Here is a 27,353-nt window from a genome sequence, read left to right on the forward strand (position 1 = left end):
CACTAATTATTAAAGAAATACCAAATAAGGAGGCCAAATGATAGAAAAGTAGCGTTGCTGGGTGCAAAAATCATTCACACATGCTGAAGGGACGGTGTTTTCACAGGGGCGCGTCTCTGCGATGCTGGGAACGCCCGAACGCTGCAGAGCTGGGGCAAAGGCACCGCCGCCGCAGCCCCTCGCCCGGCCCCGGCCCCAGCAGGGCAGGGGGGGCTGCAAAGGGCCAGGGAGCAAGCCAGACCCCCTCTTCCTGCACAGAACCAGCTGAGCTGAGCAAATAGGGGAAAAATGGTCCGAGGGACAACGTGAGGGGTGGGGGACGAGGTTCCCCGGCACCAGCCCCGCAGCCTGAAACGCACCTGCGGGCGAACCCCAAACCCCCCCGTCCCCGGGGCAAACCCCCCGGGGCAGCCCCGGCCGAGGCAGCCCTCGGGCAGCTCTGCTCCCAGGCACAGGGGTCCTCCACGCGCCGAGCATCACGGTGGGATTTACCCCCTCTTACGCTTAGATTTACTTTGTATTTTCTTTAGAACTGCATGCTCTTTCCATCAACATTTTGGGAAGCAACAGTTCCCTGAGGGGAGATTCGGGAGCAGGGAGACGCTGGCAAAGCGGCCGGAGGCTGCTGCGCCGTTGCTGCCTCCTTCCCCTCCCGTTACCTTTTGCACAACGCGATGCAGAGACAAGACCCGTGTTCTGCGGTACTTGCGCTGACATTTCTGTTACCTACCCTGCGATAACAGCAATTACGCTGAATATAGGTCACAAATGATTTTTGTTGAATATTCAGCAGCTTGAATCAGAAAACAGTCACATACAAATGGATGGTTTTCCTGTCTCCTCTGTGTAATAGCTACAGATTTCCTTCCAGTACGCCAGGCAGCAACAGCAGAAGCATACAAGACGCTCATTAGACGACATCAAAACATACATCAGAGCTTCAGCGTATCCCCCACCGAAGAGCAATCCTGACCAGGGAGGAAAGCACTGCTTCGCTGCAAACATGCACTCATCCCAGGCTCTAGTCTTCTTTGTAGCTTTTAAAAGAAAGGCTGTTTCAGTAACCTAATGCGGGGCTGCTGGGCTCAGTCCTCTGGGATGCCCAGTACCTTCCTACCTGCTCCTTCCCGTCAGCCTTCCCGAGCTGCCCGGGCCCTCACGGTCCTCGGGGGACACGAGCCGACATTCGGAAGGGGCCCCGATGTCAAAGAAGGATCCCAAACGTGACCCTGGCCCCTCTTAAGTCAACATGAGTTTGGATGCTGCATTGAGCAGAGGCAGGATTTCATGCCGTCTGTCCGGGACCGTCCTGCTGCCCTGCCCGTGGCACAGCGGAGAAATCCCGAAGCCCAGGAGAGCCTCCGCTCGCCCGGCCCAGCGGCAGCGCGGCGGGTCGGGACGCTGCACCCAGGTCCCCGCGGAGCATCGCCTGCCTGGCTCTGTCCCGACCCGCGGGATGGCAAAGCATCGGCGGTAGGTGGAAAGTTGCAGCTGTCAAGAGCTGGTATTTCCAGCTCCAAGGAGAAGTCGGATGCTGTTTAACTGAGATTTATTAAAAAAAAAAAAAAAAGAGAGAGAGAGAGAAAAAAGAAGAAAAAAGGAACAAACACCAGCCCCACACTATGATTTGAAATGAGAATGTGTCTGCTTATAATTCAGTGCAACTGCTGGCTATTGTTGCTATCTATAATTACGGACGGCTTTTCATCCTTGAGGTTCAGCTTTCTTCCCACCAGTCTTCCGAGTCCAGTCATTTATCCTTCCCGTGCTTGCAGATGCTCTTTGGATCTGTTCTCTCTTTGCCTCACCAACTCCTCAAGGCACACCGGGGTCTGGCCGGCTGCAGGACAGTCACAGACGAGACCTTCAGCCCTGCCGGGCTCCAACAAGAAACGCCAAAGGTCTCTTTGGAAACAGCACAGACAACTCCCATTTCGCCCTCTCCGCTGCCTGCCCGGTGCGCAGCCGGGAGAGCCGTCCCTTCGCGCAGAGCCGCGCTCCCAGCCGGGGAAGGAGCAGGAGCACAAGCGATGATGCTCCACGCGCCGCCAAGCCGAGGGACTTGGAAGGAAGCCCATGTTTGAGGGCTCCTAAAGGGAAAGCAGCTTCTCCGTGACAGCGTTTTGGCAAAAACAGTGTTATTTAAATACAACAGTTTCTTCCGTCAAAGTAAATAATAATTAAGTAAACCCAATTAAAATCAGGAACGCTCCAAAATATTCTCAGAAGCGTCTGAGCGTTTGACTTGGCTCCTCGCGGGAGGAGCACGGGCTTGTTTCAGAGCTGGAGGACTCGGTGGGCAGGGGACGTGGCCAGCGACCGCCAAGCACCGGGGCTGGGCACGGGTGCACCCGCAGGAGCGGCCAGCGGGTTGGGGCTGCAGGGGGGACGCGCCGGGGGTGCCTCTGCCTCCTCCCCCCCGGGGCCGCCGCACGTCAGCCCGTCTCAGCTTCCAAGCGCGGTTTGCTCCCAGCCCTCGGGGTGGAGGACGCAAACTCTCAACACCGACAGCCTGAACACAACCGGCAGCCGAGCAGCTCTGGGGGCACAGCCCAGCCCTGGCACCCTCGCACCTTCAGGCTACCCCGCGTCCGCGGGGCAGAGCGGGAGCCGCCCTGGCCGTCCGCACCCCTGCCCCGTGCCCCGGCTTAGAGCCAGCTGGGGGAGATTTCCAGGAATCAGCCAAACCACCCAGGGAGGAATCCCGAACGCATCGAAAGAGGGACCCGTGTGCATCCCCTCCGCCGGGCTCGGCTGCCGGGCTCGGGGCTGCAGACCGGGCAGGGGACGCTGCGAGAGCCGAGAGCACGCACGTCCACGAGGCACATAGCACCGAGCAGGATGTATGTCAAACAGAACATAATTATATCTCTGCGGTGACTATTTTTTCACCGTGTCCTCATTTCCATGCCATCCTTAAAACAATGCAGAGTGTTTTCATCTGCGACACAGTGCTCAGGCATCCTTTTGTCGAAAAGGCTCTCTCCTTTCATCAGCATAATAATAATAATAATAATAATAATAAAAAAAGAAACCAAGCTCTTTTTTTTGAGAATGTCCTTAAAAAGCCCAGGCATTTTGGAGAGATGCCAAGGTGCTTCCTGAGCTGCACTCGGAGCAGGACTGCGGGCAGGAAGCCTCCCGCCTCATTTAGTCTCTGCTTTGGTTCTCAGCTTGCAGAAAATTGATGAAGGCTGCTGGCTTGGCAACTACAGACGTCAGATACGTCTGCAGACATCTTTCTTTATTTTCCTGTGAAAACATCACGATGTGTCTGTGCTGACGGCAACGCTGAAAACAAACAAAAAAACCCCCCTACCTCCAGCAGATCCCAACCCAACGAGCTGCCGGGGCGATGCCAGAGCCGGCCACCCCGCAGGCCTCGGCCAGGGCTGACCCGCGCGGCCAGGGACCACCGAGGGCACGGGCTGAGCCCCGAGCGGCAACCCAAGGCTGGGAGGGCAGCCGCCGCGGGCGGCCACGGCCGGCGGCACCGCCGTGCAAAGGCAGATCGCGTTCAATCCTCGCCTGGCCTCGCCTTTACCAATCAACAGTCAGCCAGCATGACAAATAATTGTTTGCAGCTGTCATTAGCCGAAAACAAGGCAAATCTGCATATGCTTAATCTTAATTAGGCAGACTTGGCAAGGAGCCCTCGCTCGTTGCTACCAAACAAGCATTTTGCTCACAAAAGGGCGACAAAAGCCCAGGCGCGCGCTCACACGCACACACGCGAAACGTGGATGGGAAAACCGCCTGCGAAAGCCTCATCCTGCCCCGGCCCTGCGGAGCGGCGACGGGCGGGAGGGTGCCCGGCCAGAGCTGCCCGTCCTGCCCCCCCCCGCCGCCAGCCCGGCCCGGATGGGACGCACAATAGCAGAGCTGATACAAATTAAAGCCGAGAAATTTCACCACCGAATGCATCGTTGCTGATTAGTCAACCCGCGTTTACCTCTCGAAGGAGCGGGCGTTGCCGGACCTCGCGGAGGCATTTCCACCCGAGGAAGAGGAGAGGAGGGCTGGAGGGACCCGCCGGGGCGGGCTCTGCCGCAGCCTGGCGCGGGAGCAGAGCTGGATTAGGGCTTTGAATTTGTGAGCGAAGCCCTCGCTGCGTGGGGAGGGAAACCGGGTCGCGGGCTCGGCAGCGAGCGCGTTCAGCCCCTCGTGCCCGGCGGTGACGTCAGCCCCGCCGAGCCGGGGCAGCACCGGTGCCGAGCGTCCCCGTGGTTCAGCAAACGCAGCCGAAGCCCCGGAGTCCTGCCAGGCACCCTGTCCTCCACACGGCATCTTCCCTTTCATCACCATCCTCCTCCAAAACCCTCCCGCCGCCTCCCCTGCCCGGAGGAGCCTGGCACAACCCAACGGGGTGTTCTTTTGCTGTCGCACAGATGATGAATGCAGCCGTGATGGGTCTGGAAAGGCGTCATCCCCCACGCGCCGCGGAGCTGGGACCTTCTACGAGGACACCGCGGCGCACCTGGCACCCGCACTGCCGGCACCGCGTGCCCCGCACGCCCGCCCCGGGCCGGGCACTGCCGACTCATCCGTCGCACGCACCGAGCCAGGGAGGAGGAAAGCTGCGTGAGCCCACGTGCAAATCACCGGCCCCGAGTCGGTGCCCTCAGCCCACGAGCTCTTACCCGGGAGCTGACGGGCAGCAGAGCGAGCGGAGGCGCCGACACCCTGCGTCCTCGCGGCATGCCCGGCGGGGAGATGCTCGCCAGCGGAAGGAAGCGAGCCGTCAAGGAGGCTTGAAGGTGTTGGCACACAGCATCTGGGTAAAAAGATGTAAAGTCAGACCGGGAACAGGAAAAGAAGTTTCCTGCGAAGGAACACCGTGCTGGTGGGAGACAAAGAAGATGTCCCAGAGCAGCGCGGGGGGTGAATCTCCCCGAGACCCCCGGGAGGGGGCTCAGCACCTCCGCCCCCCCGGCATTCCGGTTTGCCTTTCCAGTCGGGCCGGTGGGAAAGGCATGCCGGTGTCCGGCCGAGGCGGCCGGCTGGGTCGGTGCCATTGCCTTTTTTGCTCGTTTGTCTGGTTTGGTTTTGTGCCAGAGAAGAGCCAACGGGACTGAACGCTGCCGGAGAAGCGGTGTAACGCCAGGGACGGGCTGCAAGGAAATGCTTGGAGAGCCACCAAATATTTGGCAAAAAAAGCCCAACAAGGTAGATTTTGGGCAAAAGCAAGCTTGTTGTTTTATAAGCCGGTGCCCCCCTGGACGAGGCAGCGAGAAGCGGCTGCGCTGGCTTTGCAGTGCCTAATTTTATGCTTTTATCAATTTACAGCATATTCTACACAGAGGGGAATTAAAATAAGGCTGGGAATCATCAAAACATTTCACTTTTAATTGAAATTGACTCCAAGATTATACATTAGGGAGGCTCAATGAAAGACATTACACCCAAGCAAACTACTCTACCGGCTGTCTTTAAGAAAACACCAGCGCGTCGGCTCGCCGCGCGGCCCCGGCTGCGGGGGGATCGGTGCAGCTGCGGGCCGGGCAGAGCGCGCGACAGACGCCGACAAAACCTCGCGAACAGCTTTAGGTCGGCAAAAAGCACAGAGGTTTGAATGTTCAAAGCAGAAACCTCCCAGTGCTTTAAATAACTGTAATTAATGTATTCAATGCAAGCGGCGTCAAAAACTGAGGAGTGACAGATAACGAGGAGCCCACGGCTTCCCGTTTGGCATCCAGAGAGAGAGAAACCCATCTGCAGACGTTTAAAACATTAAATGTGTTTCGGAAGAGACGACGACCGCTGTATTATTGTATTCTGCCTTCACATGTAATGTGTTTTTCAGCTAGAGAGGAACAGATGAAGATAAATGCACGTTTCAGGTGTAAGAGCACGTTGTACAGACCGCAGCCCGTCTGCAAGGACCACAGCTGCGGTAGAAAAGAAACAGAGATAAGGAAGAGGCGTTATCTTCATAAAATATTTCCTATCGGATTATATTTACAAATAATTTGAGCACACGGATGGGGACGGGGGGGGAGGATGGTCTGGACAATAAAAATAGATACGGGAAATAGAAAATAAGATGTGAAATTCGTAACTGGAAGTAAAGACCGCGTCCCTTCTGAAGTTACAGGCTAACGCATTAAATACCTGCCCCTCTCAGGGCGGTGGGGGAATGGGAAAGTCTGGGCTGTTTCTCCTGTTTTTCATGTATTTGATTCTCTGAAGTTATCAGAAAATATTTAATCGATATTGTTGCTGAAAATTGTATTACCAAAAAAAAAAAAAAATTAAACCTCAGCTCAGCAATGTTTTGTCCAGGTCTGTAAAAACAATTTAAAGTACTGGCTTAGATTCCAATCAAAATGTAAATTGCAACAAGAATCTTAACTTAATCATTTGCAAAGCAAGACTTAAAAAAAAAAAATAAGGATCTCACACACTCGCTCTATAAGCATAAGCAATTCAGGGGCTGACTCTGCCCAGGCGGATTTGCGCAGCATTCACAAAGCTGGAGATTTCTGCTGTTACCTCCACGGAGGAATTCTGCAAACCCACGAATCGCTCACACAGTGCAATTCCAGGGCGTAAATGGGGCTAAATAGCTTAGAAATTAAACAGCGAATGGAAAAAGCCCTGAAGTTTCCCAAGCACAAAACTGTTTGCAATTTTTAACTTCGGTTCAAAATCACTAACTTGTTCCGGTGAATTTTCCCAGCTCCAGAGGCCGATCGCGGGAAGTTTCAGCAGCGTTTCACTGGGCAGCGCGGGCAGAGCTGCTGGCTGGCAGCGGAGAAGGCTGTGTCTGTCCTCTGGCTGGACGGGCGAGATCCGGGGTCGAGGCGGCAAAACCAACGCCTTCCGTTTGCAAAACCCGCCACATCGCGTGATCGCAAGTTGGGTTTCGTTGGGGCAGGAACCGCTCGCGCCGGGAGTGGAGGAGCTCGGGGCCGGGGCGTGCACCCGGCCGTGGGGAGGGAGCAGAGGGACCCCCACCCCCCCGCCGGCCATGGTGGGGGGCTGCTTCCCCGGCCAGAAATGGGGACCGTGCCTGGGTGGGTCACCTCTTAGACCATGGGCCGTAATTAGGAGCTGAGCAGCGCGACGAGGCAGCCCCGTGGCTTCTGCACCCCAGCCCCATCCCCAGGGGTGGTGGGGCCCCAGAAGCAAGCCGGGGAGGGGGTGGTCAGGGCTGCCACGTCCCCACCAGCCCTCCTCGGGGCTGGGACAAGAGCTTTGCCCAGGACCACTCTTCTCCCTGCCTCCATAAGTCAGCTCCATGCCTTGCTGCCAGCCCAGCCAGACCTCCCAGGGACTGGAACCCTGGCACCCCACAGCCACCCCCAACCACCCTCCCAGCTGGAGCCCAGCTTCCCTGTGCAAGCCCTGGATTAATCGTCTTGGAGCTGGAGAGCAGCCGAATCTGTCCTCCAACTGCTCGTGAGCTTTACTGCCTGTTTCTTGAACGAGTTAATTACTCATCAACCCCGGGCAGGAGTCCAGCTCCACTCCCCTGCCCCAGCCGCGCCACGCCGGGACCCGTTGGGACCCTCGCTGCCGTCACGCGGCAGAGCGGCTACGTGAGAGTGATGCTGCCAGAGCCCCAACAGCTTCCGGCAGCCCCCACCGCCGAGCGCCGCTCTCCCTTTTTAATTAGGGAGCCTCCTTCCCCCGGAAGGTGCGCTCCCCCACCAGCTCACCCTGCATCCCCCAGCCCAGCGGGACTCCCGAAAGCTCCAGGCCTTGATTATCTCTTCCTTTTAATTAGTCTCATTCAGAGGCGTTGCCTCCTTCAACCTTGGGCTGCCTTTGCTTTCTCTTTCCTGACCTGTTAACTGAACCTGGGGCAGCAGCTGCCTCCCCCTGCCATGGGCTGGTGCCCACCAGGAGGTGACCTGCCCTGCCCGGTCCCCTCCTCGCCAGCCACCGACGCTGGAGCAGCCCCGGGGTGCGACCGCTGCCCAGACCTGGCCCCGCTCCCCGGCCGGCTGCGCCCCACGTCCTGCTCCGGCCGGGTTTGCAGACGGAATGGCTTGACGGCTGCTATATTCACGCAGGATCTGTGCCGAGTGGACGGCTGAGCTCACAATACGATTATTTTATATTAAAATTCTTCCTATGGAACCCAGTTCCAGGGCAACGATGCAAAAAGCAAATCTCAGTTGATCCCATTTCAATATAAAACCCAGCCTCTGAAAAACAAGCCCCTCGGCTTGCTACACCAGAATACAAGAAGCAATTTGGCAACCATTTCTTTAAAAGCTGTGCTTTCTGCCTGGCATTTAGGTTCAGTCAAGAACTTCAAAAAAAGTTCAATAACAATCCCCACAGTCTTGGAAGATACCAGGCTGCATACAGAAATTAATCTCTATTTCCCTCCTTCCACAAACCCCAGTATCTGCCCCAAGACGATGAGCGGGGTTAGCTGCATGTCCAAGCCCTTTAGGGTTGGACAGGGCAGGTACGTGCTGCTTTTGCTATTTCAGAAAACCTACCAGATACTAAAGAATACACAAGAGTGCCTTCAACTATGGTGACCGACCTGTGGGGTGACAGGGGACTGCGAGGTACGTCAAACCCCTGCCAGCCAGAGGCTTCCCACCCAGAGTAAACACCAAGATTTTGTAGCCTCAGACCCTCTTTGGAACCTCTTCTCAGCGTCAGGGTTTGCCTCTGCAAGCCCTGGGAACTGAGGTCCGACAGCGAAGAACAGCGTTCTTCTGGTCTTTCAGTTATCCAAGCTGCAGTTGCACGTACCGTGGAGCCTCTCCGTTCGCTCTCCTTGCTAACTGTGGCGATTCGGGATTTTGCGCGTTACCGTTTCTTTTTCAGGGATACTATCAGTCACAGACGCAAATTACCCGCTTCATTCTTTGCTCTGGGGCAGATCAGATGCCCAGTGCATTCGTCTCCATCACCTCTAAGGAAGGAACCCTTCTGCTTCCTACAGCATCTCCCCTAACCCACCGTTCACTTCTTTGGCTGTTTCCCATCAGACGATACAACCCACGCGAACAACTGACAAAATTCCCACCACCCTCTTCCTAATCACACCCACAAAACCCATTTGGAGTCAGAAAAAGCAGTTGGCAGAAGCCGTCAAGAATTCAGCTCACGCAACCCCCCTCTCCCAGACTCCCGGGGTACGCCTGCCTTCTCGGCGCAGGAGGGTCTGCAGCCGCCGGCAGAACCAGCCCAGCCCTTTACCGTCCTGCCTGAACATCGCTATGGAAGCCCACCCCAAGTTTCCCTTCCTGCACCTCAGGCTTCGTACTTCCACATCAAAGCCCAGGATCGATCCCCACCCCGTGCATGGAGCGTCCCAGCCGCCCGGGCACGGCAACTGGGACGCTCCCGGCTCTGCAAGTCTCCGTCTCGTTCCCAGAGAAGCAGGGAGCGACACGGCTGCGAAGCTTCAGGCTGAGGGCAGGAACGCCAGCCCTCCAACCGCCTGGGCAAGCCCAACCGTTGAGAGGCACTACAGAAACCACGGGCACCACCACCACCACGTGTTCCAAGAGAAAGCGGCTTCACCTCCATTTCGCAAGGAGCCCACGCGTGAACGCTCTGCCGGAGCGTTCACGTGCGACAGCACCAGCAGCCGGTTCTCACCCGCGGCAGATTTCCACCCCGTGCTCTCACAACCAGGGTTTGTGGAGACAGGGCCAGGCCCAGCTCTTGTTCTTCAGTTTGCTAATGACCGTTCTTCTTCCTATTATCTCCCCTATCATCTCCCCTGTGTTTATACGCTATAAAATATTCAGCCAAATGTGGACTGATATTACAACAAATATGTAAATACATTCCAGGTGGGTACAAGGTTTGCTCTTCAGTCATGCGAGACCTAACGCCATCCCTCAGTTTACAAAAAGCGCTTCGGCCGGTACCCTTACTGTTCAAGTAGAAGTTTTATCTGAATGTTGTTTAACAGTCTCTTCTGTAGCCCGTGATCCTTGTGTTCTACTAAACCAAATTTCCCTAAAGCTGGTTACAATCAACCTTTTCTGGTGAAGACTAAGGAAAAGCATGTTTGCCACTCCTGTTCCAGCCGTTACTTGTTTGCTCCCATTAACGATGGATATAAGCTTTTCCTTCCCAGCCTTTCCTTTTAAAATGCAAACCAGTTTCTTAATTTTATCTCTACCCATGCACGACATCATCCTGCGTCTTATGCCCTCGTCTTCTTTTTCAGAGTTCCTTCATTTCAGAGCTGTGGATGACAACCTACGAGCCTGTCGCCCACTTTGGGGTAGCTTCTCTTTGGTCATTTCCACTTAAGGAAATGGAGGCAAGATATATAAGAAAAGGGATAAGAAAAATAAAGAAAGGGATTTTCAAACCACCTTCTTTCCTGCCTGAGCTTTTCCAGCTGAAGAGTTGCTGCCTCTCAGCGTGTTCGAACCGTTCCAACAATTCAGCCTCAACTGAAGATGGGCGATGAGGTGTGCTGGCCCAAGGGCTCTCTGCAGACAGACGTAGGGATCTGTGATCATTTCCGTGGAACAGAGCGCGCTTACCTTCAGCGGATGACCAAGCAGTATTGGTCCCGAAGGCACACACTACATTTACTCAGTCAACATCTGTTTCTTACGTCTGAACGACGGTCGGAACTTACCCGGCTCTGCAGCATGCCTTCCTTCACCACGGTTCAAACCACCTTCACTGTATTTCACCACCTGAAGTCAAGCGCGTTCCAGGAGCGTTCACCCTCACCCAGAGAGCCCTGTTCGGACACATCCCTTCACGCTACTGTAGGCACTGCATAAAAGCTTCAGCAATTCAGCCAAGAAGACTTCTAAACGTGACTGTAAGTAAAAATCACCTATTGGGGCCTGAGCACAACTGCATTCCAGGTGTCTTCAGCTCAAAAAACTTGGAAAAAAGTAATTGTAAGAAACTCCACATGCAAGGTAAACTAAATTCATAGGAGACTGAAAAATCATCAGTAATGCTGCTATAGTGCTCTGAAAACAGAGAGTTTAACTGAGCATTAAGAGAGGCATCGACTACGGCTTTTTAGCACAAGGTTATATAAAAATACACAATTTTGCCTGTTTTTATGGAGCTATTCCATAAAGAAACGTCCAAAATTTTACTTCCATGCAAATTTACTAATTATTCTGAACCGTGATACTAAAGCATACTTAACACATTCCAACTCAAGTAAGAATCCCATTTCACAGTCCTAAATTTTCTGTGTTTCATTAGGCCAAAGTATGTTCACAGACGACAGCGCAAAATCCACCTCTTTTCCACGGCCTCACCATCACGAGCGCAGACCATGCGCAGGGAGAGCCTGAGGCTGCCTTAAATTCCCATACATCTGGTGTTCGCTTGGGCGATACAGGTTCCCTGGACCACACGTGGGAAGTGCTGCATGAGCGCACCTCACCGCTATTACGGACCTCTGCTTTTTGATTCTGGGAAGTAACAACTCGAGGGGCTTCATCAGGAAGCCTGCTTTACCTTGGGCAGCAAACACCCGAAATCCACCAAGAATGCCTTGACATGATAAGGTACAAGCTACTGGAGGGGAAAGCCAGTCCTAATTCTGGTTTGTTCTTGTTTCAACCATCACAAGTAGGGGATGCTCAGTCTCTAACCCAATATTTACCATGTGATAGTCACCCCCACCGAAAAGCAAGATTAATCATTATTTTACTGCTTCTGTACTACTAAATACCCCAGTAACAGTACCTAGAAACAATGACACTTTTTGAACAAAACAGTCTCTGCAAGCAGGAAGCCCTGAAACGGCTTTAATTTACAGTGCTGTCACACAGAACTCTTCGGGGGCAAATCCCACAGCCAAACAGTCCAGGGCTCTCCCTACCGAATCCAATTGTTACCGGGATGTTATGCCCTCGCTGCACGAGAAATATTTCCTACCATGCTGACTTTCTAACAACTAACCAACACCCACCACTCCCACTTTTTTTTTTTTTTAAATTACATCTGTCTTAAAATTATCAAGCTAATTAAAGTTACATTTTCTAGATTCCCTGTCATTGTTCAAAGTAGCTGAAAGCAGAAACCTGCCTTCCTAGTGGGCTTTCTTCTTCTGCCAAACTCATCTGCTGAACCCCACATTTAATGGAAGGGTTAGTTCTGTATCAGGTAGCACCGCCAGCTGAAAATACTCATAATAAAGCTTCTATTTAAAAAACACAAACACCTTGGTGATCAGCATCATTATGAGAGCAAATACGGATTACAGGGCACTGTAAAATATGTATAAATGTTTGCTGGCAAAGGACAACAGCTTTCTAAACAAACCGGAACAACGTCCACGTGACAGCTTCCTACAGAACGTTACTTTAAGCGGTCAGTACCGGCTGTTAAGAGTGGCTGTGTGTGTGGGGCCAGACGCTGCCTCTTATGATACAAAACCAAGTCCACTCGGCCCACAAAAAAAGTGCACCTCTCAGCAGCACCTCCCTGCATCGCATCAGTTCCAAAGGTTTAAAGTCCTCCCAGCCTTTTCAAAATCAGACCTGCCGACATGTTATTTTTCACCCACGTTAGCGACCAGCAAGCTTTCACAGGTAGCTTTTTTTGTCACTAGTCTTTTCTCCGCTAATGTTCAGCTATCACGGGAAATCTCATCACATTGGATAGTTTACTGAAAACTTTTTATTGTAATCAAAAAGTGACATAACAGGGCTGTAATGTATTCTGCAAATCATTCTGCTGATATTTTATAACTGATACCAGCTTCTTCTGCCAGGCAATTAAAAAAAAATTCAAATGTGAAAATTTTCACAGTACAGTAAACTCCACCCAAACTAATTAACGGTGGTTAAAAATAAGATGCCCCAGCAAAACCTTTCATGTTACATGGTCACAACTCACAATTCTGTACAAAATGTTCACTTTTATAAAGCTCTGATGTAAAAATCAAATAATCAAGCAGCAATATTTTAAGTGCAGCACAGGGTCTTTCATGTCATTATTTACAACGCTTGAATTCGTTTACATTTTAACAAAATTTAATACAGATGACTTAGGAATTAAGTCATTTTTTATTATCTGTCATTCTATGTAGTGACAGATTTCACTTTTTGGTCATCTTTATCCTTATCTTTGCTCTTCTTGGACTTTTTCTTCTTGTGTTTGTGTTTTTGGCTCTTTTCCAATTCCGTTTCGTTGCCAATGTGTTTCTTATGCTTCTTGTGTTTCTTATGCTTCTTGTGCTTCTTCTTTTCTTTTTTCTTTTTCTTTTTCTTGCTGTCTTGACTCTCTCCTGAGCTGGCACTGCTGCTGTGGCTTCGAGTCTGACTCTCGGAAGGGCTCTGACTACGGCTGCGGCTAACGCTGGGACTGCTTTGACTTTGACTTCGGCTTGCTTCAGGCTGGTCAACTGCAGGAGGTGCGGCTGCATCCTCTTTCACCTTATCAACAGCCTTTTCTTTCGGTTCTTTAGGGTTTTTCCCTGCAGCTTCCTCATCTTTTGCAGATACATTACTCTCACTGTCACTTTCATTGTAGTCTGGTACAAAGGCAGCCTCATCAGTCTCTCGAGTTAGATCAGAAGAGAGCCGTGAGGAGCTGCTTACCTGAGGCTTAGGCTTGACAACACTTTTATCGGTTTGTCCAGTCACGTTCTCTTTCTCATTTTTTACTTCTGGCGATTCTTGTCTCAACGGTGGTTTATTACCACCTGGCTCTTTCTCTTTATTGCTCTTTACTTCTGGTACATGCTTCTCCTTCTCTTTTCCTGAATTTTTATCTAGAGGTTTGTGTTCCTCCAATGTACGCTTGGAATCGTGAGCAGCTTTGTGATCAGACTGCTTCCGCTCACGCGGAGGACTGTAGCTGCCCCTTTTGGCATCTCCAGCGCCCTTTTTGGACGGCTCTGCTCGTTCGTCTCTTGGCTTACTTTTCTGTACTGACGTAGATTCTCTGTTTCGAGAAGGGGAGTCTTTCCTCCTTGCTAATTCACTCTTTTCATCTCTACGCTTGGAACTAGAATGATCTCTGTTGCCATCATGGTCAGATTTTTTGTCTCGGTTAGGAGTAAAGTCTTTAGCAGTGGATCCACGGCCAGCATCATGTTTCTCTGAAGATCTGCTGTCTTTGGAAGATTGAGAAATATTTTTTCCATTTCCTTGCTCAGTTGCACGTTCTGAGTGGTCTTTTTCTGGCTGAACACTGCTTTTTCTCTTCTCAGAAGTGTCCTTGTCTGACAAAGAATGATCCCGGTCTTTGGTTTTTCCTTTTTCATTCGACATCGAACTTTTTGAACTTTTTGCCTCGTGCTGGGAGCTTTCATAACTCACCTCTTTTGTAGTTTTCTGCGTTTTCTCCAAAGGCTCCGTCTCTTTTTCATTGTGTTTTATGGGGTTAGGTGGCTTAGCACTCACATTTTTTATAACACTAGCAGGTTTTCCTACGTTTGTGGGCACCTGCGTAGTTTTAATGTCTTCCTCTTCAGACTCAAAGTCATCTTTATCCCACTTTGACTGAGGGACCTGGATCATAATAATGACGTCTTCAGCAGGGGCTGTTATATCATTATTATACTCCTCCATGGTCTTAATGACAGTTCGTTTTGTATCTGGCTTTTCTTCAGGCTTTCTAACGGGGCTTCCTCCAGTAGAACTAGTGCTAAGAGGAAAAAAGCATACATTAATAATGGGCGAGATACACGCACCACCATCTTTTGTCACATTTTATACAATGGCTGTTGTTTCAATTCTGTATCTTCAGTATTTTTTCAAAAGATGTTCAATTAAGGGAACAGACAAGAGAAAGGATGAGTCCACTAGCTAAGATTATGAGCAATCAATTAATTTAGTATCTTCCTACTATACATTTAATTAACAAAGACACAAGATTATCAGATTGGGGACTGTCTGATCTGGTAATTCCTTCATGTCCTATTTCTACCAATGGCAGATAAATTAGATACACATTCTTGTTTCAACATGTAAGCAAGCAATTGTGGAGAGGTATACACAACCAAAGTTTTGTCCTCATGTCCCAGTGTTCTTCTTTAGAAAAATGTGCGTTTTAAAAACTTTTTAGAATATCAAGACACTATCTTAAGCCTCCAGCGATGTCTTGAATGTTTTGAGTCCTGCTTCTTTAGACGCTGAAATGTAAGTAATAACAGCTCCACACTAGATCACTTTTTTTTTCCCCCTCCACATGTCACTCAATGGAATATAGAAGAGAGATCTCCACAGTAAGTGCCAAAAAAAGTTGGCACTGAGCTGGAAGCAGTGTAGCTCTGTCAACATGGCACTGTGCTCAAAGCTAAAATCAGTACAATATATTGGCAACCAAGCTGCTATTTCTGCAAGATATAATTTCATGTCATACTGACAAAAGTAGATCATTACAGTACCTTGCAATTTTTGGAATGCAAAATATTGCATGGTATAGACATGTCTGTTATCCTTGCCTTTAGCAGTAAGCTGGATTTGAAGGAAGACAGAGGGGACTCCTCAAAGAGTCAACATGTAATGAAGAAGAAGAGGGGAAAACCAGTCCCAGAAGTAAGGGTCAAACACGTCACCAATGAATTAAGCTCATTAGCTTTCTGTGCGGTACAGATTGCTTGTTTTAACAAAATTTGATTTTGACCCAAGTACAGTTTAACAGGAAAGATCACAGATTATTCACTCATTTAGCACAGATTTAGCTGTTCCTTTCATTAGTCACCATAAAGAATTTTACATTGGGAGTGGGGGGTGCGGGGAGGAAAGAAAGAATAGGAAAAGAAATTATCAGGTACCTGGTGTAATCTACAAGAGTTGAACTAGATCCATCAGCTGCTGTTACTTTTCTTCTGACTTTTCCCTTCGCTTTTTCTTGTTTAACTTTGCTGCTGCTTGGCTCAGGTTTCTCAACAGGTTCTTTTGCAGGTGGCACATTTTCTCCACTCACAATCTTTTTGCCAGTTTCTCGGTTAAGTTTAATCTTTTTTGCGGGGTTGTTAAGAAAAGCAGATTTATCCTTTTCCGGAGTTCGCTCTCCTTTTTCACCATCAGGCTCAGTCTTCCCCTTCGGCGATGTTTTCGATTCAGCAGTTTCTGGTTTAGAGGCCTTTACGGAAGTGGCTTCGTGTTCTTTATCAACCTTTTCATCTGCTTTTCTTTTTCTTTTTTCAGGTTTTGCATCAGAAGGTTTGCTTTTTTCTGCAGGTTTTTTTGACTTGTCCTCTTTGTTGAAGGGCTTCTCCGACTTGGTTTCTTTTGGATGGTCTTTCTTTGCCTTTTCCTCCTTAGCTGGTCTGGTTTCTGGGTGATCTTTTGTCACTTTTGGGTGAACTTTCCGTGGGGTACCAAGAGCCTTCTCATCCTTTTGAGAGGAAGATGTTTTAACGCTGTCTGTCTTTGGCAACTCCTCTTTCACTTTCTTCACAGGAGGTTCCGTTCGAGGAGATTTTTCACGATCGGCGTCCACCTTCTCTTGGGAAGCTTTAGCTGGTTTTACTGTATTGTCTTTCTTAGGAGGAACAGCCACTTCTACCTTCCGCTTTGTCTTGTCGATTTTTGCTTTTGGCTTATCCTTCTCTTTCTTCTCCTTTTCAGACACCGGTTTGAAAGCAATAGAATCTGCTTCCATAGGTTCATCTCTCACAGGGGTGGCATCATCTCTGCTTGGGAGCATGAACAGAGAGTCTGTTTTAACATCTTCCGCTGTAACTGGTTCTCTTGGTTTTCTCGCACCTTCTAATAACTCAGCACTGGGAAATCCTTCATTCTCATCCCCTTTTCTTCTCTTCCGGTGTTTTTTGTGTTTATTTCCTTTGCCATCTCCCAACGGATTTTCCACCTCCTTCTCTTTTGATTTTGTAGGATCTTTGATGCCATGGGTCTCTCTTCCAGAAGGTTTTTCAGGGTAATTTCCAGCAATATTACGATTTCGGTGGCTCTGCCCACCAGGATAATCCTCCCTACGTCCCCGAGCATACGGTGAATTCTCTCGTCTGGTCCCAGGTGGACCAAACCTATCTGGAGAAAAGTTTTCTCTATTTACTGGAGGTCGAGGTTGAGCGCCAACAGCATAGCCCTTGTAAAACTTCTCATACCATTCTCTATAGTTCCTTTCCCATTCTCTGTATCTTTCCTTTTCAAAGGGATCTCTAAAGTCAACAGATCTGCCATAGTAAGCTTTCATATCATACGGTGGAACTTCTCTGTATCTGTTAAAATACTCCCTTTCTCCTTCCCCTTGAGGTATAGTCCGTTTAGTGGGAGACTGGCCTCTAAATACTGGAGACCTGGACCGTGAATGGTATCTTCTGTATGGGGGTGACCTCGACCTTGAACGGTGATAACCATGCGACCTTGACCTAGAACGGTAGTTACGACTCTTCCCTTTGCCTCGTCTTGGATACGGTGGTGATCGTGAGTAGGAACGAGAATGAGAGCGACTAAATGATCGGGAGTAGGAGCGAGAGCGGGAAGAACCTGATCTTGACTTGGAGTACGTATATGAACTTCTAGAGTAAGATGAAGCACTATAGGGAGACTTGGACCTTAAAAAAAACACAACACAAAAAAACATAAATGAAGTTAATTCAAAACAGTCACTCTCCCCAATTTTTTTCCTCCCAAATTTGGTTTTTTTTTTCCTCTCCATATGCTTATGTCAAAGCTTCTTTCAGCTGCTGACATAACACTACTGCGAACTGAAGAACTTGATAACATGTAAAAGTTTCTGCTTACAAGACAGAACAGCTGCTGCTTTGTTAGTGTAAAAACATACAGGAAGGGTAAGTCTATTTCTACTCACTTCTATCACATGAACTACCACAGCTATTGATTGATTTAAGGTGGTGTATGCTGGCCTCTACTGGTACGTGAACGCGCACATTTTTCACTACTCAGCAACTACATGCAGTGCAAATCATTTTTGTTGCAGTAAGATGCAAAATGAGCAAGTCTTAATGGCTACAGTGCAGTATCAAACATCAAGAAAACACAACTTAGCCTGAAGACAGTAAAGCTCAATTTTAAAATGCCAGCTTAGTCTATTTAACTTCACTACTTATTTGGTAATTTGTACAGGATGCAAAATACTTGTCCTGCAATCCTATATACAGGACTATTTAATCCACACTTCTAGCCAGATGTGCTAGCAAACTTTTGCACATAACCCTAGCTCTAACCAAGGCTAGTGACCGCATTTCAAGAGAGATCATAACTAAAAGCTTCTAAACTCAGCCCCTACTACTATGACTCAATGCCATTACTCTAGGAAAGATACTGACAGCATTACTAATAGAGAGCTATTCAGACTCCTGCCCAACCGATTTTTGGGGATAGAAAACATCAGCTACCCTGAGCTTTTTCTTCACAAGTTTTTTCTTTTATTATTTTTTAAAGAACCATTTCACATTATTCTGCATATGTTCATTAGCATCATTCCTCCTCTTGAAGTCCTTCACCATTTTAAGATTTCCTTAAAACCAAGTCTGATCTTTTAATTCCTAAGGAAAATTTAACAATGTCAACAAAACACTAGCGAAAGCCACCAGTTTGCAGTCCAGGTTAAAATCTCTCCGTGTATCCACATGAGATAAACAAAAGAGGAAATGAAGACAATTTCTCTCACATATCTCCTCCGAAGTGCTTTGAGGTAATGGTTACAATCAGAATAGGGAGACGCAGAAAATCCAGCAACTACACCTATTCCGTTCCCAGCCTCCTCCCGGCTGTCAGGAGGTGAAGGATGTCATTGCAGAGAAGCTTTAGTAAAAGAGATACCTGCTCCTTAACAACGGCTGCCAAATTAGAACTATCAGTCAACTGTAATCTCTGCCATATTTGAGCTAGTAACCTACATATGAAACTCCTATCTCTGCTAATCCCTTGAATCATCCAATCCATCTAACGATAGAGAGGTGGAGTGGAACTCCTCCTGATTCTTCTAGACAATCTGCTTCTCCATTACGGACATGTAAAGCAGTTACCTGGAAAACGAACGCCTACGCTCCTTTTGAATCTTTTTATATTCCATCAATTCCTTAGCAAAATCATTTGTAAACTCATCAAGTTTGGACTTTTTCTTTTCCCTGTTAAAATAAGTTTGACCTTTATTACAATTATAGTTTGACCTTTATTAAAAAAAGACATCAAGAAACAAAACATGGCCAATATGAGAAAATGTATACTGCATGCAAATGCAAAAGGTGAACATCCTATTTAAGCAAAAACAGTTTAGAATTCCTACAAGTTTTAGGGAAAGTTTTAGAATTACATTTGTCTTGTTTTAGCTTTGCATGTTTACCATCTGCAACGAAAAAGTATATTGGAAAAAACACTATGTCATTTTTGCTTATGTCAGATGCACTTTAGTGTAACTGCAGTCTGATACGCTATCGAAATACAAAAATGAAAAACAACGCAACTTCATTGAGCCAAATACTTACTCCTCTTTAAGTCTCCGTTGTTCTCTGTAAAACTCCTCCCTAGATAAAGGAGGTGCTTGTGTCGTTGGGATGGTATTTGAATGAGCCGCTGGTACTGCTGTTGGTACCCAAGCTGATGACATGTTTGCAGGAGCTGGGGGATATCCTGGAGGGGGGACAGTGTACCCAGCAGATGGAGGCTGACCAGGTGGAAACTGAGGAGGGAACTGTGGTGGTGGTACCCCCGGAGGAAGAGGAAGTGCATGGGGTGGTGGAGGATACAAGGGAGGTGGAGGCACAGGCACAAAGACCGGTGTCGATGCTGGTAGTGTTGGGGCCTGAGTCCTTTGGGTACGTTCACTGTGCGGGCGTCCTCGATTTGAACTTCTAAAGAAACCCAAAAACATGTGTCACTGTTTGCTACACTCTGCCCTGATTTTAAAGAGGAAAGCGGAGGAAGTGGGAGCATGGTGGCGAGCACTTCTTGTTCTCAACTTAAGCGTTTTTTTCCCTGCTTGCTGTTCATTTGACACTACACTCACTTCTTGATCCTCAGACTTGCCTTCCACATCCTCACCCCCAACAGTCCCCTCAGTCTTCTCTCCTTATACTCAGCTTTGCGACTGTGGATGGAGGCTGCCCATGCTCAAGAGACGCCCACCTCCCATGTGCCAAGTGCCCACCGCGCCTCTGCCACTCCTTGATACACTTAATCCTTCACACTGCTGATCTTCAAAGGACTGCACAAATATTAAGTTATCTTCTCTTGAACTTCGTTTAACTTCTCCCACATACACTTCCTATGTTGTTGCCTCATGATGATGCATTTGGCCCGTTCTTGTCCCTGAATCGTTACTTTCTTGCTTAGCGATTTTGAGATTTTAGATAATCTGTGGGATGGATCCTGGTTTTTGTTTTGATTTATCTTTAAGACTTTATAAACACAATGCACCTTTACAATCTATCTATAACAAATATATACCAAAAGAAGGACTAACTTGACACTGCAGTAATAGATAAAACAGACTTCTCTCCAACTGAGAGAAAGCAGCTTGGCTGTTTGAGATGACTAAATTGAAGAAATTCAAAATTGTCATAAAATAACAGCGCTGACTTTTCCAATAATTTGCTCCAGCGGTATCAACTAAGTTGTTAAAGAAAGAATGTTGGAGGCTGATTTCTACTGGGAAATCAATTTCTTCAGCCCTATTCAGCCAGTAATCAAAAGACTGGCTTTTCATCTGATCTTTTAATTATATTTAATTTTTATATGTAATTATGGTTTCCTCAAAAAGTGTTCATTTTTCAGAGTCCTCTTTTCAATTATGTACTGGAGTTTTATTTTAAATAATCTTACTGCAAGCACAGATCCCCTTTGTTAAAGCCAATTCAAATTAAGCCATTTAAAAATTAATTACCACTTGTATTCTCCACAACTGTCTCTGCATACTTATTTCATTATAAATGAGCTGTTGTATAAGTTATGTGTTATGGCCTAATTTAACAGGTTACAAGTAGTAATATATTGAATTTCTGTAGAATACTTACAGTTCCCAGCATGGTCTGCCACCTGCTGAACGAATGGTACTGGCTCTCATTGGATGACCTTTTGGAGTGGGGAGAGGAAAAAAAAAACAAAAACCCCATTCAGTTTATCTGAAGATAATTTTTTAGAAGAAATTCTGAAGTTATAGTTACGTACCAGTTGTGGGTATTGATTGTCCTTGAGGGCCCAGAAGACTTGGTAATGCTGGTTGTCGCAGTACAGGAACCTGATAGCCCTTGTGAATAAATGCAAACAGTTAGAAAATAAGCTCTACTAAAATACAAGAATCATTACATATGTTGAAATAAAATTTACCTTCTCTTCCAACAAACTGCTGATTGACAGAGAGGAAGATTTAGAAAGTTCAGCAGCGGTCACCAGAGCAGCAGGAGGTATAACAGTATCGGCATCACTACAACAAAAACCCAATTTTTTATTATTCAAAAATTGTTTTGAAGTGCTACTTGAATATAAAGTCCAAGGTGAGAAAAGGCTGACTACTGCAAATGGAAAAAAAATTTAAAAATAATCTTCACCAGATTTACAAATGTGAATCGGCCAATTCCAAATGAAGCACTGATGAGAAGTCTATTTGGACTACTGACATTTAAAGAGAAAGCTCACTGGAAAAATATTTTATTAAGCTAGCTGCACATGAAAGGAGTAGAGCAGGTATAGCCCACACTCTGAATCTCAGTTTTGGAAGATGCAAGAACTGAAATTCTATTAAGAAATGTTTATGTGCTAGCTCAGAGGCTGCCTTAGACGTTCTTTGGAATCGTGATCCTTTGTATTCAACGGTACAGCTGAGCCTGACAGTCTTCTGGACAGAGTGGCTATTTGCATTCAAGGCATAAAGTTGAAAGGATATAAGCCCTAAACAGTAGTACAGATTTCTAATGTACTTTCATATGACTTCACTGGGTTGCAAACTTAGACTTTCATGTTTGTAAATATTTCAAATTTACAGTGTTTCAATGCTTATTATGCAACACTGACTACACTGCATATTACTGAGGATGACTCTGACTTATAATAATATTGATGATAGAAATAGTGTAGAAAAAAGTAATGTGAAAACACCTGGTCGATTTTACCTAGAATCGTGCTTTTACACTTTTAATGAAAATATTATTTCCTCAGTACTAAAGAGAAATTAATGCACTCAAGAAGGTTTGACATAACTAAATGGTTACTTTAGGACTTGCTAGCCACTTAAAATCAAAGGTCTCCTGGGAAAAAAAAAGTTCCTCTTTCAGGGTAAACCTGTACTGAATGACTGATAAGGGAACCAAACAAGAAATACTTCTGAGAAAATTCTTGCATGGGGCACACTTCCAACTTTGAATAAGGACACTTTGATAAGTAAAAACAAAAACCAGAACTTCCACAATTATCTGGAACTGTCACTAATGATATATAAATCGCTAGCTGAGAAGCTCAAGAAGAAAAATCTAACTTAAGCATTTTGGTGTCTTTTATATTCATGTTGATCTACAGATTTACTTACCGAAAAGGTCCATCTGGCTTTTCACCACGGAGAGATAGGGACACTGCTGGAGGGAGATCAGAAACAACAACAGAAGACGGATTTACTGGCAGCCCAGCTGCCACAGATGACTGACCAGGGGCCAACGATGACAAAGCAGCAGCAGAACGAGAAGCCAGAGAAGCTAATGGTATCATTAGTGGATCCTGCTGTCTGGAAATTGTTGGCCGGAGTAGAGGCTGCAGGTTGCGTGTTATTGTTTGTCTCATTAGGGGTGGTGGAGGTGGTGGTGGTGGTGGTGGCTGCTGCTGCTGTTGCTGCTGAATCTGCTTACGGAGCCTTTTTGTGTAACCAGTTTCATTTTTGAAGTTGTTCACAGCCTAGAGGCAGAAAAACATTTACAAAAAGGTAATATGAAACTTCAGTAGGTATGCGAAAAGCCTCCACAGAGTAAAATTACTTGTGTGTTCCTGCAAATGCTATTAATCCAAAAATAAATCAACATACAGATATACGAACACATCACATTAACAGTAACAGCGAATTTGAAAGTGAGGCAATCATGTTAAACGAAAGTGTGACCTGAATTTGCCAGATTGTCTCTAAACAGTTGTAAGCTTCTGTAACAATAGATAATGTGTTTGGAAAGTAAATTTAGCCTTATTCAATTTAGCCTTGCTTAAGGAGATGTAAATTAATATTTTCTTCCCTTTCAGCTTTTTACAAATAAGACTTTTCTTACAGTTTATGTAAAAGTCATCAACGTTACCTGGCGTAGGAACTTGTTAGCAATTAAAGCATCAGGTGAAACATCTGTCTGATGACATGTTGGGCATGTGTGTTCCTCAGACTCCAGTAATGCTGTTCTAATACCTGTGAATAATCAGAATCATCAAAATAGTTTTTAGCCAAACTAAGCAAATTTTTTGGGTTCTAATCAATTATAAAAACACGTATATGATTAACGGGTGACTATGGTCTTGAATTGAGAACATGAAGCTATAAACGTTCAACAGTGTAAAAAATTTCTAGTATGCAGCAAATAACTATACAGTTTTGATACTTCACTATTGTAACATTTGAAAATGTAGAGTAGGCTGTGTCTTGATGTTTTGACTAGTCTTTTTTCCACTATCTAGTACAGTGAGAAGTCACCAACCTCAAGGTTAATGCATAAAACACATTTCAAAAAACCATTAGTAGGTTTGAGTTCTGAAGGTTTTAACCAACTCTCCTGTGGAGAAGATTGCGAATTAAATGCCTAACTAGTCATTTGTTGCAGACCACAGTGAGTAAGCAGAGTTGGATATGTAATTTTTTTTGAGAGAAAGGGCTGTGGACAAACAAAATGCATTCGATACCTAATACCGTAATCACCCGCACAATTATGCACTCTTCTCATGCTCGTCCTCCCGCAAGTAAAGAGGATTTAACTAGATACATAAAAGGGGAATAAAGCTTTCTGCCTTTTTTTTTAATATATATGAGAAGAGTCCTTTCCTATTCAGTGTATACTTAAGTATTAAATAGAGCTGGTAACAAAGTTATTTCGTTATCTCCTATTTCTGCTTTCAGAAGACCAGATTTGATGTTTTGAGTTAACAAACATGGGAATAACACTTACATTCATCACAATAGCTGTTTCCACAGCAGGGAATAACAACTGCATCCGTCATTATATCCTTACAAATGAGACACAACAACTCATCTGGAATAGGATCATCTTCTTCTGAGGAGGAGGACGGGTCCTCTGGTAAGAAGGGAGGCTTTTCCTTCTTTCCTATAGCATAAGCTTCCCTGGAGGGAGGGTGGGGAAAGAAAAAGAAAAAAATTAAAGATGGGTAAACGGAAACTTTTCCAAGCTGTGTATTTTATCAGAGGAAGAGAATAGATGGAATTCTTCTCACTCCATCTTAGCCTTCTAAAAGACAGGCATTTAGTTTAAACTACTTTTCTACAGCCGCAACACTAGAAGGGGGGGGGGGGGGTACACACAACTTTCCTTCTGCAGAACTCTCTCATTCATTGGATCAACTAAGAAATTAGCTCAGACTAAAAAAAATATTTTTTTGACAGCTAGAAATCAGACGAAATTAATTCCCTCTCTCCTTTGCCAGAGGGTAAATGTAAGTTGCAGGCTGAGGATAAAGCTAGTCTCTGAGTAATTACATTTTATAACTGAAAGAAGTCTATGTTACAGCTTCTACAAAAGGAGATCCATGACAGAAAAACAGAAGTGCTACCAAGTGCATTTTAAAACAGCCACTGTTCTCAGCGCACAGTAGTATTTTCTTAGTTTATAGCAACAGGAAAACTTCAGTCTGTTTCACACGTGAGATTTGATAAAAGTCAAAGGGGGAGGAGATCTCAGCCCAACAGCTATTTGTTAAATGTTGCAAGAAGCCTTTGAAACATAAAACAGAAGCAAAACAAGCTTTCAAAGAGAACGATTCCAACTATAAATACTACTGAAATCTTTTGCAGAAATAGAGATTCTTAGCATACCACAAGTTTAACCAAATTTCAGGGGTATGAACAATAGGACCACCCTATTTTAATATTAGAAAGCACCACAGATTTTAAGGTTAAGATACAATGACAATGCCTCCTCTCCCACAATTACAGATGCTGGCCAACTTGGTTGCATTGCCACTCAGACATTTATGCCTGTTTTCTCTTGTTCACTTTTTGGTCAGTCTGATTAACTCCATACTTACGCATCAATAGTTGGTATTGCGTATTTTCCAGTGTTTGTCAGCATAGCACCCTTTGTATTGGGATCTTTCACCTCCATCATGAAACTCCTTGGAATTCCTGTGCTCTTTTTAATTCTGGGAACAGACTCAAAATTTTTGTCCTGTTAAGAAAAGAAACACAGATGTATCTCACCTTAAGACCCACACTTAAAATGAGATTTCAGTGAGTATTTTAAGCAGCAAAAGCCTTTAATGCTCTCCTTTTACCTAACATAAGGGTTGCTCAACTAAAATACTTATTTCCCTAAATGAATATAGCCAGGATGTTCCAAAGGCTTGAGCAGTGCTTTGAACTCAACAGACATTCTTTGGCTTCACTTCAGGCTCCATAAGGGTGATGTATCCCTTAGCTCACCATCTGCTCAGAGAAGAGACACAAACCCGCTCCTCCTTCAAAGTGCAATTCAGAGCGAGAGCTTCATTTGGTGCTCTGAATCAGTCGCTGGGGAAACCTATATTCACCCTCTCTGTATGAAGGTTGAGTTCATACCTCATGCATATACATTCAGTGACTAACGTTAAATGGCATGAATCTTCAACCAGAGACTGGTGTAATTAAAACACGCAAATATTCAACAGATGGGGTCAACAGAAACACCTTCTTTTTCTACGAAATATTACAAACTGTGAACTGTCATTAAAAAGAGTTAAAAACAGAGAAAATTTTCCAATAATACTGAAATATATCAAAATATACATTAAAGTTCACATAGAAAGAGCTATAGACATATTTAATGCCTACAACCTACAAAAAAGGAAATTTTACTTTTGTAATTCCAGGTTGCCCTTGAATTTTGAAAGGCTTTGCAACATTGTGATATAACTTCTGCATTTCACCCCAAAAGAAACAATTCTTAATAGGAATATTCATGTCTTTGTTAAGTAACTGCCAAGGTAAAAAAGTTAAAAACTAAGTAACACCAGAAGTCCCCCAAAATCTTACCCCATTTGTTGGGCAGTTCTTTATATAGTGGCCAGGTTTTCCGCAACGAAAGCACGTATATGACGGAGGAGGTGGACCCAAGGGTTTCTTCATGTAACTAAAAGTTTTTTGGGAAAAAAAGAAAAAGGTATGCATGTGTGTCTCTGGTTAAAACAAACATCTCTACAATTTTTCCATAATCTTCAAAGAACAGATTTGACATTATCAACACTTACTTGATTGGATCATATTCATGGCCAGACTGTGTCATCATAGCTTTTATTTTATCTTCTTCGGAAGCATTGGCTTCAGCCAGATTGGCAGTCTGTTTAACAGGTAATTATTTGACACACACATTAGAAACACATTTAAGCCCACACAGCCAAAGACAACACCACTCATCCAATCCTGTAAAGAGCAGCACAGCGCTAGCTGAGGTTGCATGAAAACAGCTGCTTATATAAAATATATTTGTCCTGAAGATTCCGGGGAGTCCTTACGCCATTACATGATGTTTATGTGCCTGTTAACCTACTTGAAAAGAGCATTCTTGGGCACTCAAAACCTTAGGCTCTGTTTGTACCTTACGTAAAGACTTGTGTAACCAATCCAATTTTCTTCAAAGTGGACTGAAGCTATGTGTAAAAAAAAAATTATACTATCCAGTATTTTTAAACTGATTTTTAAGCTCCAGACTATTTGAAGGAGAAGATATCCACTGTACATTTAATTTAGAAATATGTATGCAAGTATCATTATTTACAGTTTGCAGCATTAAAAGGACACACAACTTAAGAGTTGGGAAAGTTGTTTCTGCTTGCTGAAATTCAGCTTCTGACACAGAAGCATTAAAAGGAGTCAAGCTTTTTATAATCCCTCAGCAAGACAAAAGATTCTTTCCAGTAGAAATTCCACCATCACGTGCCATAGGCAGTCCAAACTGCATGTTCCCCCCCACTAACTTCTTCATATTAAGTGGTTTAACTACGGTAAGCAAAACCTGCAGTGCTTTCCAGTTGACTGTGTCCTTTTAACATACAAATTGTAATATAAACCTTATGCAGAACTAGATCTTCAAATTATTGAAGCCAGCTGATTTTTTAAGTAATACTTGTTAAAATGTTATTACACACTAGTCCAGATACAAGCAGGGTCTAAGGGAGTGACTGTAAATTATTTGGACCTTCAAGCACCTATCATTCAGATCAACCACTCATGTTTTTGTTTTTATATGCATTCATTCACAAAAGCAACCAACTAGTTTCAACATTTTATTAAATGGTTGTTTCATATACACAGTTTTTTCTCAACAGTAA

At 45.8% G+C, this 27,353-nt stretch overlaps 1 protein-coding gene across 6 annotated transcripts in view; it reads right to left on the minus strand.

The window, feature by feature from the left end:
- Positions 1-12,576: 12,576 nt before the first annotated feature.
- The window catches only part of RBBP6 (RB binding protein 6, ubiquitin ligase), a 31,692-nt gene continuing 16,915 nt past the window's right edge, over positions 12,577-27,353 (minus strand). For 4 of the 6 annotated variants that reach the window (XM_075515280.1, XM_075515277.1, XM_075515279.1 and 1 more), the window contains 13 exons: positions 26,274-26,362; positions 26,059-26,155; positions 25,077-25,216; positions 23,984-24,156; positions 23,129-23,232; positions 22,381-22,739; positions 21,186-21,282; positions 21,027-21,105; positions 20,873-20,930; positions 19,346-19,711; positions 18,887-18,988; positions 15,701-17,449; positions 12,577-14,568 (listed from right to left, as the gene is read on the minus strand). In XM_075515280.1, coding sequence (XP_075371395.1) covers positions 12,999-14,568; positions 15,701-17,449; positions 18,887-18,988; positions 19,346-19,711; positions 20,873-20,930; positions 21,027-21,105; positions 21,186-21,282; positions 22,381-22,739; positions 23,129-23,232; positions 23,984-24,156; positions 25,077-25,216; positions 26,059-26,155; positions 26,274-26,362 — 4,983 coding nt within the window. In that variant the 3' untranslated portion in view covers positions 12,577-12,998. The remainder of the gene's footprint in view (positions 14,569-15,700; positions 17,450-18,886; positions 18,989-19,345; positions 19,712-20,872; positions 20,931-21,026; positions 21,106-21,185; positions 21,283-22,380; positions 22,740-23,128; positions 23,233-23,983; positions 24,157-25,076; positions 25,217-26,058; positions 26,156-26,273; positions 26,363-27,353) is intronic. The other 2 variants (XM_075515282.1, XM_075515281.1) reach the window with 1 other exon arrangement.

This window comes from Mycteria americana, chromosome 12, assembly GCF_035582795.1.
Source record: "Mycteria americana isolate JAX WOST 10 ecotype Jacksonville Zoo and Gardens chromosome 12, USCA_MyAme_1.0, whole genome shotgun sequence".
NCBI classification, from domain to species: Eukaryota; Metazoa; Chordata; class Aves; order Ciconiiformes; family Ciconiidae; genus Mycteria; species Mycteria americana.